Below are 16,654 nucleotides of genomic sequence, written 5' to 3'. Positions count from 1 at the left end.
CATCCTCAGACCCCCCCCCCCCGCCAAAAAAAAGATGTATGACTATAATGCACCAATAAAGAAAATTTTTTAAAATATAATTTAAAAGAAAAAATTGTTATGTTTTCTTCATTATTTAAACTCCAAAATACATTCTGCAATACCACCACTATTCATTCATTCATACAAAAATTACCAAACTGCCAGCTGCTTAGTCTATACTGCATTTGTTAGAGAGTATATGTATAGCTATCATATGACCATCTCCATTGGTTAGCCATTTCTAATACCTAGTAACAACTGCTATTTTGGAGATGAGCAATAATCTCTATAAGAACATCAGACTAAGGATTCTAGATGGTGGAATTATTAAAGAAGTCACCAAGGAGACAGACATATGTGGAGGGGTCATGAAACAGGCATTGTTGGCTCAAAGTCAGAAATGTGTTTAAAAGTGTGACATGTCCTGGAAAATATACGTAAATAACACTTGAAGGTAAAAATAAACTATAGAGTAATAGAAAGTAATAAAAGATCATTCTCTATGTCCTGTTCGTCCCCTGCCAACTTCCCGCCTTCTCTAAGAGACTCATATCTACGTCCCTGATTCACCTTAAATTCACTGCCCTTAAATTCACCTTAAATTCACTCCACCTGCTCCCTTACTAAATCACTTCTATATTTGCACCAGATTTTTACTTTATAAAAAGCATTTACCATAACACTTGAGCGATGTCTTCAGCACTGAATGATAATCCTATTATTTTCAAAGTCAGTTATTTGCATAATTCTCCATGCTGAGCATTTTGGAGTTTCTGATGCTCATTTCACCAAGTGGGCCCTGGCGTGCAAAAAGGGGAAGGGATCTTCAGGTAGAGCCAACCATCACCAAACCAAACCTGCCCAAGCATCCATTTCCCCTGACTTCCTGCAGACTTTCTCTACTGATTATCTTTACTTTTTGGTATCCCCTCTCTTTGTTTGGCTTGAATTTATGCATTATGTATTAGTTTTACTAATATGAAATATTTGTATTTATAGGGTATGGTTCTATAATTAAATCTATGTATAGGATGTGTAATAATAAAATCCAGTTAATTAGCATTTCCATCTCCTAGAATAGTTATCATTTCCATGCATAAAGGAACTCTGGGTTCTTCTAGGTATTTAGAAATGCATTATTAATTGTCATAGTTACCTCCTTTGGCTTTAGAACACAAGGACCAATTTCTTCTATGAAACTTTTGTTAGTGTTTTCCAACTTCCCCTTTCCTGCCATCCTTTAAGTAAAAGCTTCCCTCATCTAAAATCCAAAGGCATGCTACCCAGACCTGCTTTCTGACTGTTATCACTGTGGTAATGGAACTGAAAGATCTATCCTGTAGGTTTCTCCTGTCTGCATCTCTTTGCTTGCCCCCCTTATACTCTCTGCTCTGGATCATCTTTTCACAGATCTCATCTTTTCATTTGTCCAACTTCTACTCATCCTTCAAGTCTCAGACCTTCCCCGGGTAATCCTTAAGACGTCTATCTCCTCTGTTGGACCATGAGAGCAAGATTCTCATGTCTCTTACCACTAAATCATCAATATCTAATAAAATGCCAGTGCATAGTGTTCATTTGCATATTTTTCCATTACTTTGTTGACATCTTTTCCAGAAATGTTATGACTTAAACAGTATATGCTTATTATCTCAGTTTCTGTGGGCTGGGATTACAGGCACCACTTAGCTGGGTGTCTCTTCAGAGTCTAAGAAACTAATTTACTTCTGCGCTTTTTCAAGTTGTTGCCAGGATTCCTTTTCTTATGCTTATGTGACACTGCCCTGGCTCACCTCTGGCTGTCAGCTGAAAGCCAACAACTAGGAATGCTCAACTGGGCTCTTCTGCCCTCTGGCGTTTCTAAACACAGTTGCTACTTCATCAGTCCAGCAGAGAGAGCCTCTTTTGTTCATGCTAGCAGACACACACACACACACACACACACACACACGCACGCACGCACGCACACGATTGCAATGTTACTCTATACTAACACAATTATATCCTCATCACCCTTACAACATTTTATTAGAAGCCAAATGCAAGTGCTGCTCACATTCCAGGAAAGTGAATTTTATGAAGCATAAATTGTATGGAACATACGGGGTCTGTGCCTCACAAGATTCAATAGGTTTTTGTCAAATCCTGATTTTTTTAGCTCCTTACCTCCTACATGATGACTTGTCAATATTTACAAGACTTTATCCTATAAGACTCCTACAAGCCATATACTGTGTACTTAAGTCTTACATCAAAAAGCTTCCATTATTTGAATCTTGAGTGCCAAGCCCTCTAGCGCTCAAACTTCTCCTCCCTTATTTGATTAATGTTCCACAAACTTAAGTTATTATAGGTATACATATTTCTATTAAACATCCTTCCCCTTGGATGATTAGCCTCTCCATTTTTTACTACACAAGCTCCCTTTCTGTAAGATCCAGACAAAGTGTGATACTTGGGTACCACTTTTGAACACACAGGTATACTGAACAGCACATTTCACTGAAAAAAAATGAAAAGCTCTGTGTACTGAGACATGCACCTTGAATTTTAATTTTTTCCAGCATTTTTATGAACTTTCTGAAGCATGAAACAATGCTGAAATACTTACAGTGAATCTATACGCCTACCAACAAGATTCTACCACTAAGTAATCTACATTTTAATACCTTTCAGTGCCTTATGTTTGTTGTGATCAATGAACCAATATTTATTACTTGAAGTCTTCAGCTTACGTTAAAGATCTCCCTATTGTACAAATCTATCATTTTCGACAACTATAAAACATTGTACACACCATTACAGTATCACAAAAAACAATTTCACCACCCTGAAATTTTCCTGTGCTCACCCTACTCATCCCTCTCTATCTCAAAATTCTGGAAACCGCTTATAATTTTCCTGTCTCTATAGTTTTATCTTTGCTAGAATGTCATATAATCAGTATTCACCCTTTTCAGACTGGTTTCTTTCACTTAATAATACACACTTAAGTGTTCTTTATACCTTTCTGTGGCTTTATAGCTCATTTTAAAAAAATGTTGGCAGCTGTGCATGGTGACACATGCTTGTAATCCAGTACTTGGAGGCTGAGACCGGAGCATACTCAGTTCGTGGCCAGCCTCAGCAACTTGTGAGGCCCTCTGCAACTTAGTGAGACCTTGTTTCAAAATAAATAAAATCAGACTGGGGGTTTAGCTCAAAAGTAGAATGCCTCTGGGTTCAATCCCCCATTACCACAAAAAAAGTTCGCATAATATTCCATTTTATGTATGCATTACACTTTATTCATTTACCTATTAATCCATCATGCCCCTTTCAACACTTGCCAGTTATCAAAATATAAAAAGAACTTCTATAAACATCCATGTTCAGGTCTCTTTGTGGACACAAATTTTTAACTCATTCAAGTAGATATCAAAATATGTGATTGGTGGATCATAAGGCTATATCTGGCTTTTAATGAAATCCCTAAACTATCTTCTAATTGTTCTCTCACTAGCAGTAAATACCCACCAGCATCAATTCCTGATGCTTTGCCTCCTTGCAACCTTCCTTATTGTCAGGGTTTTGGGTCTCAGCCATTCTACTAGGTGCGTTATGACATCTGACTGTTATTTTAACTTGTACTTCTATGAAAACTGTGTTGTGAAGTTTTTAACATGCTCTTTGCCAACTGGTGTTGTGTTTGTTTAGTTGTCCCCCAGCACTACTAAAATTAATATTTTGAAGCCCTAAACTCCAGTGTGACTAAATTTTGACACAGGGCTGATCATTAATTAGAGGTAGATGAAGTACCCTGAGAAGAACGACAGTAATGAGGAAAACTTTATTTCAGCTCATATTTAAAGAGATTCAGTCCATGGTTGGCTAGATCCAAAGCAGGAACATAAAGATGCCAGGGCATAGAAGAAGAGAGTTGGACTCTACTCATGAGGACAGAAGACAGAGGAGGAGAGAGGAGGAGCCAAGACAAATAAAGTCCTCAAGGCAGTGCCCCCAGTGACTCACATCCTTCATACATTCTCCACCTCTGAATCCTCCTGCAGTTCTGATCATGATTTCAAGGGGAGAAGGGATTTCAAACTCAAACTATAACTGGCCATGTGAAGCCACAGGGAGAAGGTAGCCATCTATAAGCTCGGAAGAGAGCCATCCCCACAAATCTAACCTATGGCCACCTGCACCATCAACATCCAGCCTCCAGAACTGAGAGGAAATAAACATTAGTTGTTTAAGCCTCCTAGACTGTGGTATTTTCTGATGGCAGCCCAGAACAAAACATCTGAAAGTGTTTGTTCAGATCTTTAATCCACTTTTAAATATTTAACCTCCTTTTTGAGTTTTAATATCTCCTTACATATCTTTGATACAAAATTTTTAGCAGATATGTGTTTTGCAAACATTTTCACCTAGTCTGTGAAATATGAAAACTTTCACCTACTGGAAGTTTTCATACACTTTCGTCTAGTTTGTGAAATTTAAAATTTTTTCAAATTTTGGCTCTGAATATTTTGGGTTGTGACTGTCTACTTAAGAATCAATCACTCCCACTCATTTATATGCTCTTTAAAGGCCAGAATGGAGTATTTAAACTTAGGCATCCCCAACAAGGCCTGGTGGTGATCCCTGTAAGTCCAATACTTGGAAGGCTGAGATAGGAAAATTGCAAGTTTAAAGCCAGTCTCAGCAACTTAGTGAGACTACCAGCAACCTAGTGAAACCCTGTTTTAAAATAAAAATAAAATAGGACTGGTTGGAGGTAGCATGCCCCCAGGTTCAATCCTCAGTACCACAAAAATAAACTCCATAATATACATGATGTACATTCAAAAACACATCAAAGTCAATCACTAAGCCAAACATAAGAAGGAGAGAGGGGGGAGGGAGTGGGAGAAGGGCTAAATGAGTGATATGTGCAGGTATACCTCTACCATCTTGTATGCCCCATTAAGATGTATGACTACAATGCACCAACAAAATGTTAAAAATAAATAAATAAATTTAGGCATCCTCAACAGAAAATGAAGATCCTATCACAAGTGAGATATGTAATATAAACTGTGAGCTAGTTGGCTGGAAGACTACATACATGAATGGTAACATGAAGAAAAGGGCTATAGTATTTTAAAGAAAAGTTTAGTATCAGGCAAAGGGCCCCAGAAATGTCAGTGCCAGAAAACTGAGCATGTCCCTGAGGATAAATGCCAATGTCACACACGTGGGGACATCACAGAAACAGGAGGGGTCAAGATCCTGGAGTTCAGAGAGGGACCTGTCTGCAGAGTCCAGAGAGGAGGCGGATTTGGAGACATTGTGAACTTCAACTTCTCTTGGGTTAGATTATTTCTTGCCTTAAGAGAGGAAGGGGCAAAATTCAGAATTTCTGAACTATTGTCTATTGTGTCAGGGTCCAAGTCACCTACTTTGATTCCTCTTCCTCTGACTGGATCTGCCCTTTGACAGATGGATACCATTCTGGGAACTGAATCTTACCACTGATAGACTCTGGATGATACTTGTCCTTCAACCCTAAAGTTCCCGCTTGCTTTATTTAATTTATCTCTTTTCTTCCCCTCCTCCTCTGCTTTCCAGGAGAGTCTTAACTGAAATTTACACAGTGCAAAGGCTTTTCATGCCATCATGAAGTTTTTCTTCCTCTGGGCTTTCTTAAATCTGCCTGGTGAGTATCTGTACAATTTTCTTTTTATTAACCGAAAGGGATTCTGAGAGAAGCATGAAAGATGAGTCAAGACAGGAAACACCATTCCAGATTCAGGTGTAGGGTTGATTCTCTGTGCCTCACCAGTACCACTGCTCCCAAGTTCCCCCCCATGACTTCCTTACCTCAGGTTGATTCCTTATATGAATTAGAGGAGGCATGGACCCTGACACCCCCATACTAGATCCACTCCTAAGGAAGAAATGACTATTGACCTGTCTGGAATCGTGTTGATGTTGAGGTGGGAGAAGGGATGCAGGGCCAAGGATTGAAAGTGGGCATCCAACAAAGGGGTACAGCAGAGTGTTGGGAATTTAGACTTCTCCTATTACAGTTCTGTTTCTCTCACCCCCCCCATTCAAACTTTAAAAACATTTTGTTGTGTCTGTCTTCAGAAAATATTCGAGAGCATCATATCTCACCACCTCCATTGCACATGATGGTAGGAGCCACCATCTCTCCCTGGATTATCCAAATGTTCTCTAACCGCCTCCTCTGCTTCTAGACCCCACACTTTATAAGTTGCCATGATGAAATTTTCATCATTTCTTTACTTGAAACACTGAAGTGGCCCCAAATTTCATTCAGAAGAACAAATCCAAGTCCTTCTGGTATCCTATAGAATCCTCCATCACTTCTTTACAGATTTCTTACCTGTTCCTCTCCATCCACTCCAGACCACTCACACTGGCCTCTGTGCTATTTGTTAAATAGGATTCACAACTTTTGCCATAGCTGTTTCTCCTACTTAGAATTCTTGGCCTTACATATCTGGTCACCAACTCCTTGTCTTGGTGTCATTGTTCAACACTGTCCATAAAGTTGGACTTATAATTTAAACTTCCATGATGCTCCACCACATATACAGACACACACAAGCACATGCAGATATTCACACACACACACACACACACACACACACACACACACACACACACGATACAGTCTTTCCTTGTTCCCGGCCCCACTTCATTTACCAAGAATACTAATCACCATTTAGTAGACTATTTCATTTACTTATGTATTATATTTATTATAATGGAATGTCCCCACTGATTTGAAATACATAAGAGCAGAATATCTGTATTGTTTAATATGAAATTCGAGCCCCCCAAGAATAGAGCCTAGAAGATATTAAGTGCTCAATATTTATACCTTGTTAGCCTTTGTTTTGCTCTTGTAATGACATCTATATCATTTTCTTGCATTGTTTTGTGGCAAACAGGATAGGACTTGTGAAAGCACTCAAAAATTGGGGGAAAAACTGGTTTGAAAATGAGATGCTAAGCAAGATTAGTCAGTCACAAAAAATAAGAAATCAGATGTTTTCCCTAATATGTGAAAGCTAAGGAGAAATGGGTCATAGGAAGAATTCTAGGTGAAAAGGGAGATCCTATAGAGGAGCCAATAAGGCAACCTAACTGAGGGGATGGGAAGGGGAAGGAAACTCTCTAAAGCACATGATGTACTTAAACAGACATATAGATGTCAACCACTAAGCCAAGCACGGGATGGGGATTGGGTAGGGCCTAACTGGGTGATGCGTACATGTATGTCTACCCAAGTTTTTTTTTTTTTAATCCCACTATGATGTATGAATACAATGCACCAAAAAAAATTTTTTTTTAATGAGCTGCTTTGCCAGGCGTGGTGGCACACACTTGTAATCCCCACATTTGGGAGGTGAAGACAGGAGGATCACGCATGTTCGAAGCCAGCTGTGCTGGCTTAAGAGAACCTGTTTCCAAATAAAAATAATATAAAATTGGTCTGGGAGTGTAGCCCGGAGGTAGAAGGGCTTCCAGGAACCCCAGTACCACCAAAAAATAAATTTTAAAAAATGATCTGCTTTGGCCGGGCGTGGTGGCGCACGCTTGTAATCCCCGCGCTTGGGAGGCAGAGATAGGAGGATCGCGCAGGTTCGAAGCCAGCCGTGCTGGCTTAGGAGACCCTGTTTCCAAAACTAAAATAGGTCTGGGAGTGTAGTCCGGAGATAGACGGGTTCCAGGAACCCCAGTACCACCAAAAAAAAAAAAATGATCTGCTTTAACAGATTATGTATTGAGTTGTGGAACGTACATACAGAAGCTTATATTTCAATTTGAAGAGTATTTTCAAATTATTTTATTAATGCATTGCAAATATACATTGCTGTGAGAGTCAATGTGTTAAACACAAACATGCACACAACTCTTCAGCTCTTTGGTATTCCTTTCCACATCCCACTCTGATCACCCCTCCTTCTTTACCACACAAATTAGTGAAATTGATAGTAATACCTTCACATGCTACCATAATATTATTTGACCTATTTCCTTCTTTCTTCCTGTCTCTCTTCCTCTTCCTTCTTAATTTTCTCCCATAATCCCTTTCAACTACTCTACAGGTCTCTCTCTTCTCTCTCTCTCCTCTCTCTGCATCTTTTAAAAATTTTATTGGTGCATTATACATCTTGAAGTACAAGATGGCAGAGACATGCATACACATAGCACCCATTTAGCCTTTCTCTCCATTCTGAAAGCTTCTGTTTTCCATTTTCTCCCTAGCCTCCAAATGTGACAGAGAAAATAAGGCCCTTGACTTTCTGAGACTAGTTTATATGAGCAGAACATTTTCCGATCCCATATATTTTTCTGAAAATTACATTTTATTTTCTTAAAGCTGTGTAAGTTTCCATACTATGTATTTATTGGGAGTTAGAAGGATAATACCCTGCTGGGCGTGGTGATGCACACCTGTAATTCCCTCTTTTGAGAGGCGGAGACTGGAGGGTCATGCAGGTTTGAAGCCAGCCGAGCTGGCTTAAGAGCCTCTGTTTTCAAATAAAAATATGAAATAGGTCTGGGAGTGTAGCCCGGAGATAGAAGGGTTTCCAGGAACCCCACCCCAATACCACCAAAAAAAAAGGATAATACCCCTTTTCATTTTGAAATAGATGTTTCTATTATCATTTTCTTTATGTTTTAAAACAAAGTCATCTTAAAGGTTTAGTTTACAATGAAGGTGCTAGAGAGAGGATAGGAGAACTTGAAAATTGTTAAATAATTTTTTTTGGTCTTGTGATTAGAGAAAAATTCTAATCTGTGACTCTCTTTCCAGTTGCTTTTGCCTTCAATCCAGATAGCAAGAATCACATCACTCCACCGTACTTAGTCTACTTGAAATCAGATTATCTGCCTTGTACTGGAGTTCTGATTCACCCTCTGTGGGTGATCACAGCTGCACACTGTAACTTGCCGTGAGTCATGGGCCCCTAAATTCTCTCTATTCTTTGGGTTCCTAGTTTTGGCATGGACCCAAATCCTGCCCAGAACTATCTTGCGATTCAAAGGGGTTAACATTTGGGGGACATTCAGTGACAGTGAAAAATGTCTGTGAATGTGAAGGTTCACATGGATGGAGAAGCCATTTGTGCTAAGTATGCTCATGAACTTTTATACTGTTGTAGGAAGCTTCGGTTGATGTTTGGAGTCACAAACCCATCAGATGTCAATGAAAAGAATGTGCAAGTGGTTGCCTCAGAGAAGATGATTCATCATCCACAGTTCTCAATCACTTCTATTGACTATGACCTCATGTTAATCAAACTGAAAAGAAAAATTGATTTCAATGATCACGTGAAAATGATCCATCTACCCTTCCGACCTGCCCCTGTGAATTCCATGTGCACTGTCTCTACCTGGGCCTACAACTTGTGTGACATCAGTGAGTTGGAAACATAATATCAGTTGAATTCGATGACATTCTTTCCTGATAGAAGGGCTGGGCTTCTGTACCTTCTCTTTCCTTAGCTCCTAAAGTTTTGTGGAATGAGGCTTCTTTCAAACCTCTGCATTAATCTGCTGCATGCCTGTTACTTTATGGTTTACATTATTCAAGGAATCTTTCAAGCCTTTTAACTGCTCTATCTTTCTACCATATGAGATTTCATAGATAATACAAATGACTCTGGTGGAAAGATTGTATTTGTATGTTTCATCCTCATTTGCTATGTGATAACATCCTATTTTACCTTGGACCACCAATTTCCTTAATTCTAAAATGCATGAGACTATATTAGATGTTTTTAAACCATTTCAGACAATGAAGCAGCATAAAGCATTGAAATATTATGAAACAATTATTAACATATTAAACATGATATAAATGCATATCATGCCATATCAGACAGAGCTTGCCTATGGAGGATTACAAGAGATACCTAGTTTAAAACTTAAGAAAACTGTTTCAGAAAGAGTTATATTTAAATTATAACATTCTAAATCTTACTCATTTCTTCAGAAAACTAAAAAAGGGCTGCCATTACATTTTTCAGTGTAAGTTTTCTAAACTAGCTATTTTACCCGACCAAGCTTTCTTCCATTTCAGATTTCATAAAAAAAAAACTTCAGTTATGTTAAGAATGCCTTTTCTTGATTGGTTATGGTGGTGTATGTCTGAAATCCCAGTACTTAGAAGACTGACACAGAAAGATCAAAAAGTTCTAAGCCAGCCTCAGCAACCTAGTGAGGTCCTCAATAACTTAAAAAAAAAGACTGTGTCTCATAATAAAAAAATATATATAATAGGGCTGGGGGGTATGGCTCCAAAGTAGAATGCTCCTGGGTCCCAGTCCAAAACAGTAAGAAAGATGTCGGGCTTGATGGTGCATGCTTGTAATCCCAGTACTTGGTTGGCTGAGACAGGAAAGTTGCAGGTTCACAGCCAGCCTCAGCTACTTAGTGAGGCCCTCCCCAACTTAGTGACACTCTGTTTCTAAAATAAAGGATTAAAAAATAGGGCTAGGGTGTAGCTCAGAAGTAGAATGTCTCTGGGTTCAATCCAAAGTACCACACACACCAAAAAAAAAAAAAATAGTAAGAAGAAAGGAAAGAAAGAAGAAAGGAAGGGAGGGAAGGAACTTGAGAACCTTAGACTGGAAGATTTCAGGTTTCAGCCAGGCCAGTATCAGCAATCCAGAGAGGCTTTCATCAACTTAGCAAGACCCTGTTAAAAAATAAGAAATAAAATAGTTCTTGGGATGTAGCTCAGTGGCAGAAGGTTCCCTAGGTCCAATCTCTAGCACCACAAAAAGGGAGAAGGAAAGAAAGGAAGGGAGGGAGGGAGGAAGAAAAGAAGGAAGGAAAGAAAAAAGGAAGGAAGAAAGGAAGGATTCAAATATAGTACTTTCCCAAAAAGAACACTTGGCAAGAATATCTGCAGTGTTTATAGAAACTACTTTGTTCTTGACATTCTCATTTTGTTTCAAATTAGAAAGACTTTTCTATGGGCGCGCATAGTTGACAGTGTTTTTGGACCATTGATGTAAAAGAAATAACTTGAAATAGGAATCAGTCTTCCATGTTTTTTATTGGTGCATTGTAGTCATACATCTTAATGGGGTATCCAAGATGGTAGACACACACATGCACACATCACTCACTTAGCCTTTCTCCAATTATAATCCCATTCACTCCCCCTCTCTCCTTCTCATGTTTGGCTTAGTGATTGACTGATTTGTTTGTGAATGTACATCATGTAGATTAGGAAATTTTCCTTTTTACCTTCCCATCCTCCTCTGTTAGGTCACCTTATTTGCTCATCTAAGGTTTCCCCTTCTTTGTCTAGAGTCCTTCTTATGACCCGTTTTCTCCCTAACTTCCATCTATTAGGAAGATCATTTGATTTTTTACTGTTTTGACTGACTAATCTCACTTAGCGTAATGTTTTCCAGCTCCATCCGTTTTCCCATGAATGATATAATTTTGTTAGTCTATATAGCTGAGTAAAATTCCATTGTATACATATCCCATAGTTTTGTAATCTATTCATCTGTGGATGGACATCTTTGATGGTTCCATAGTTTGGCAATTGTAAATAGTGCAGCTATGAACATACACTCTGTTGTATGGGTTTAAGAAAATTATTTCTTGGATGATGTGTTTTTGAGGATATACATTTTATATATGTTTGCTTTGGTTTAGTTTGATTTCTTTTTGAACCTGACCAATGAGGAACTAGGTTAGATATCTCAGTTCTTTTGAACTTTAAAAGCTTCTCTCTCAAAAACACTGCATATTTAAATTTCTAAAAAATTTAAAACAATTTTTTCACTTTATTTCAGACATCCTCAAATATACACATAACTACCGAGAATTTCATCACTTTCATAAGGAGTTAGACACATGTATCAGGAGAAATCACGAATCTGATCATCTCTTGCATACAGATTGTTCCAAACACCACAGTTCTAATTACTCCTGTTTCTGCTCTCTTTTCCATTCTGAGGAGAGAAGGAGAAATAAGTTTAAAAGAGAGGGGAAAAAAAGTTTGGTAACTAAAAGAAATAAAAATTGGTAAGGAATTTCAGTTTGGCTTCTCTGTTTCCTGTAGCCAAGGAACCAGACTCGTTGCAGAGCGTGAACATCACTGTCATTCCCCAAAATGAATGTCAAAATGGCTATAAAACCCACAGCATCAAGGACAACATGTTTTGCATAGGCATTGTGCCAGGAAGGAGGTTGCCTTGTAAGGTAATATGTTCCCAGTGCCTGCCTTCACTTTCCCATTTTATGCTTTGTGAAAGCTGTGGAAGCTAACCTGTTTTTTTTTTTTTCCTCCCTGGCAGGAAGTCTCAGCTGCCCCAGCAGTCTGCGATGGAATTCTTTATGGAATCCTGTCCTATGCAGATGGATGTGTGTTGAGAGCTGATGTTGGTATCTATGCTAGTATCTTCTACTACAAGAAATGGATTGACAATACAATTAAAAACAACTGAGTTTCAACAGAAGTGATTCTGGGCCATTTGATACAGGCTGTCCCTGTGTCCATCCTCAGAATTAATTAAATGGCTTCCTTGAATTGTGTCATGCATATGTGAGCACTTGTACTGAAGGGTCAGAGACTGGGTAGTGGCTCAGATACGACTTTTTGCTGAGATTACTTCCTTTTCCTTGGCATCTGCGTGAAGATTTCCCATGCAGGAAATTGGCTAAGCTTCAAGGTAAGCGGAGCCCTGAGAGGAAGTGTTGTCTCTGGCCAAAGTACTCCCCCACTCTTAGATATTCTTTCATAACTATTATTCTTTTGGTAATGATTCTTTTAACTTTCCACATGAATTGCTCCGGTGATATAAGATCAGGACTGTGAGAGAAACTGAGTCCGTGGAAAATAAATTTTCTAGTAATTTTTCTAAGCCTCTAAACACCCTCGGCTTTGCTCAAATGGTAATAAAATTTAGTTAGAATTCAGATGCACTGGAAGCATTCCAGTCACAGTAGTTACAAATGCAGATTTCCCCTCTATCTCTGACCTTCATTCTAATTATTAACTTACAGTAAAAGCCTTAAGAGTCAGCTGAAACCATTAGCCATAAAAAAAAAAACTTGTAAGGGAGGCAACCGGTGCCTCTGTTTATCCCCTCCCCTTGTGATCCTGCCTAGATACAGAGAAGATAAACTTTGTGTGTGACATCAAAGCAGCTTAGTTGATGAGCAGCTAATACTGCCCAATACAATAGAGCCGAAGGCTAGGAAGATTCTTGACATTTACACCCAGTATGAGCGCTTCCTGAAACAGGGAGGTGCCACAGGGCTAAGAAATGAATATGTCAGAACAAAGAACAGATATAATAAATGTGTAAGTGTGAAAGAAAGGAAATATGGTGAGAATAAGAAAGCATTTTTGTATGAAGAAGAGCTTATCCTAAGATTGTCCCAAATAGGAAAGAGAGAATCAGGGTAATCAGAGAAGAAAAGGATGTTGCAAAGGGTTTGTGATAGGAAAATGGAGTATTAAAAGAGGAATAGGCTTCTAATAAGCCTATCATTTGAGGAACAGTGCTCAGCAGCTAGAGAAGTACATCTGACAACTAAATCTAAAAACTTCATGTTATTTTTTGGTGTTTATCTGCTAAACTGTGTTGTGAGCTTGCTTAAGCTTTCAGACTTTAAATGGCAATGCAGAGGAAACCTGGGAGACCTCCATCGCATCCCCCTGGATCGCCATATCTCCCCATGCCTGCCATATGGACTAAGCCCTAGAAACAGAAAGTAGCGAAAAAAGTTAAAGGACATTCCATGAGAGGCCATATTCTCCAAGCCCTGGGCATGCCTGTGCCTTCTGGAATTTGCCCTTTGGAGCCGCCTGTCTGCAAGAGCAGGGGGCTCAAGGGCAGGGGCTGGGTTTTGTCTCAGGATCTGGAACTAATCGGAACTAATCTTGAATGCCCGGACTAGTTTTTTTTTTTTTTTACTTTGTTTACATGTCCTTCACTATTGATTTGTGGTGATTACACTCCTTTTTTTTTTTTTACTATTAATCTCACTGGTGAAGAATATAAATTTTCTGTGTTCTTGTAATAAAGTGTCAATCGCACAAGAGGCTTTTGTCCATGTCAGATTCTTTCCCGGAGAGAAACCTCTACCTTTAGCACCGTGAATAGGAACTTAAAGGAATTTATTTCATAAAAGAGAAAGAATCGCTGCAGATAAGTGGCTGCAGAACTGCACCCGAATCCTTTGCACATCTTTCTGAGAAAATTGATCTCAAGCGGACTCAGCGGCCATATTTAGTGCTGGATTTATTATTCCCGACTGAGCCAGTTGGCGGCAACTTTTAGTTGCATTCATCCCATAAAAAAAGATAAAAATTTAACTCATTTGTGCTTATGAAGTGGTCATTGTATTGTATCAAATTGATAGGGCCACTCTAGACAAAGGAGAAACCTTAGATGAGCAATATATATTAGAATATATAGAGAGAATATATGTTATTACATAGAATATATAAAGAGTGCCATTCGTAGTAACATGAATATACCTGGAGAATGTTGCTAAGTAAAATTAAGCCAGGCACAGAGAGACAAATACTGCATACTCTGATATATATGTGGTAACTAAATCAGCATCACTCATTTAAATACAAGGTAACATAGTGGTTACCAGGGGTCAGAGGAGGGGAAATTCTGGTCATGGGTGCAAAGTTTCAGATATGGCAGGTTAAAGGGTTTGAAGATACACTTTTCAGCATGGTTTGTGCAGTGTACAATACTGTAGTGTAGTGAGTACTTGACATTTATAGAGGTACTAGATCTAAAGTATTTGTCCCACACATACTTTTGCACAAAAGGTAACTCTGTGAGGTGATGGAGATGGTTATTAGCCTCTGTCTGGTGGTCACTTCATTCTGTATACTATATAATATATCAAATTGCATATTTTAAGTACATATAATTTATATTATACCTCAATAAATAATTATACCTCAAAACTCTGGGTGACAGCATGTGACCAGACAGTATAAGAGCCCTTACTTTGCAATATCTGCCGTCCTAGACAAAAATGAACAAAGGTGCCATGAAGGCAAATGTCTTTTCCTTGTCTCCCTTTCCCAGTCTATGTTTTCTCTTTTGATCTGTTTTGCAAATATTACTAAGTGATGAATAGTTACAGGTAGGAATTACTTCAACTATACAATGCACACGTGAACTTGCTTTAGCCTGTACCATTGTGCCCCCAAACCTCTACCTCAATCCATCTATTCAGTCCTGAAGAGTCCCAAGGACAAGCATCCCCAGACATGGGGCCAGTGTTACCTTTAATTAGAAGAGCTGAAACATTCTGCTTTACTCTAGTGATTCAGCACCAAGCCAACTTTGCTGTCATACTTTCCTACACTAAAACAAGACTTCCACCCTATTCCCACTTTTCATCCTGGTTGATTATTGCTGACTCTGTCTTGACAATCTATCTGATTCTGGAACACTTAAGTTAGTCAATAACTAACTCATTTAGCCTCCCTGGTCCTGGTTTCTTTATCTCACAAATGGGACCAATAACATCTCTATATTGTTGGAAATATTAAATAAGACTTATGCAAGTTAGATGACATAGTATTTAATACATAGTAGGCATTCAATAAGTTTTTTCCAAAGGATAATTAGGGAATCTATGTCACCACCTTTTTACACCTGTTGTCTTAGTCCATTTTTGTGACTGTAAAAAATATCAGAGACTAAATAATTTATAAAGAACAGACATGTAGGCCGGGCATGGTGGCACATGCTTGTAATTACCACACTTGAGAGGTGGAGACAGGAGGATCACGCAAGTTCAAAGCCAGCCGTGATGGCTTAAGAGACCCTGTTTCCAAATAAAAATATAAAAAATAGGTCTGGGAGTGGAGCCTGGAGATCGAAGGGTTTCCAGGAACCCCAGTACCACCAAAAAAAACAAAAAAAAAAACAAAAAAAAACAGACATGCATGTATGTCGTCCAGTTCTGGAGTCTGGCAAATCCAATGTCAAGACATCAGCATTTTGTACTCCTATGACAAAGTACCTTAAACAGGGTAATTTATAAACAACAGAAATTTATTTCTCCCACCTCTGCAGGCTGTAAAATCAAAGAATAAGAAACCAGCATTTGGTGTCTGGTGATAACCTTCTTGCTGTTCCTCACATGGCAGAATTAAAAATGGCAAAGAAGGAACCAGATAGTTTCTTAGATTTGCATTACTCTGATTGCTAATGATGGTGAGCATTTTTCATGCATTTATGGCCATTTGAATTTTTTCTTTAGTGAATTGTCTATATAGTTCACTTGCCCATTTTTTGATTGGATTATTTGTTTTCTTAGTGCTGAGTTTATTGAGTTCTCTGTATATTATAGCTCTTAGTCCTCTATCAGATGAGTAGGTGGCAAAAATCTCCTTCCATTCTTTTGGCTCTTGGTTGACGTTGTTGATAGTTTATTTTGTTGTACAGAATTTATTCAATTTAAGGCAATCCCATGTATTGATCAGCCTTTTAGTTTTTTGTGCCTTTGGGGTCTTGTTGAGAAAGTTTCTACCTGTGCCTATGTGTTGTAGTGTTGGACCCATGCCCTCTTCAAGTAGCCTCAAAGTCTCTGTCTGATTTCCAAGTCTTTGATC

At 38.7% G+C, this 16,654-nt stretch overlaps 1 protein-coding gene across 1 annotated transcript; it reads left to right on the top strand.

Annotated features, from left to right (window-relative positions):
* Positions 1-5,664: 5,664 nt before the first annotated feature.
* On the top strand, positions 5,665-12,500 carry LOC308266961 (serine protease 58-like; the record flags this gene model as incomplete). Its single annotated transcript, XM_080701356.1, has 5 exons — positions 5,665-5,704; positions 8,843-8,981; positions 9,192-9,448; positions 12,116-12,255; positions 12,351-12,500. The coding sequence occupies 5 exons, from the start codon at positions 5,665-5,667 to the stop codon at positions 12,498-12,500; spliced, it is 726 nt and encodes a 241-aa protein (XP_080557482.1).
* Positions 12,501-16,654: the final 4,154 nt, after the last annotated feature.

The sequence above is a fragment of the Muscardinus avellanarius genome, assembly GCF_963383645.1.
Source record: "Muscardinus avellanarius genome assembly, chromosome: 9".
NCBI classification, from domain to species: Eukaryota; Metazoa; Chordata; class Mammalia; order Rodentia; family Gliridae; genus Muscardinus; species Muscardinus avellanarius.
The sequence above is the reverse complement of the archived record's forward strand: the minus strand, read 5'-3'. Positions and strand labels throughout refer to the sequence as shown.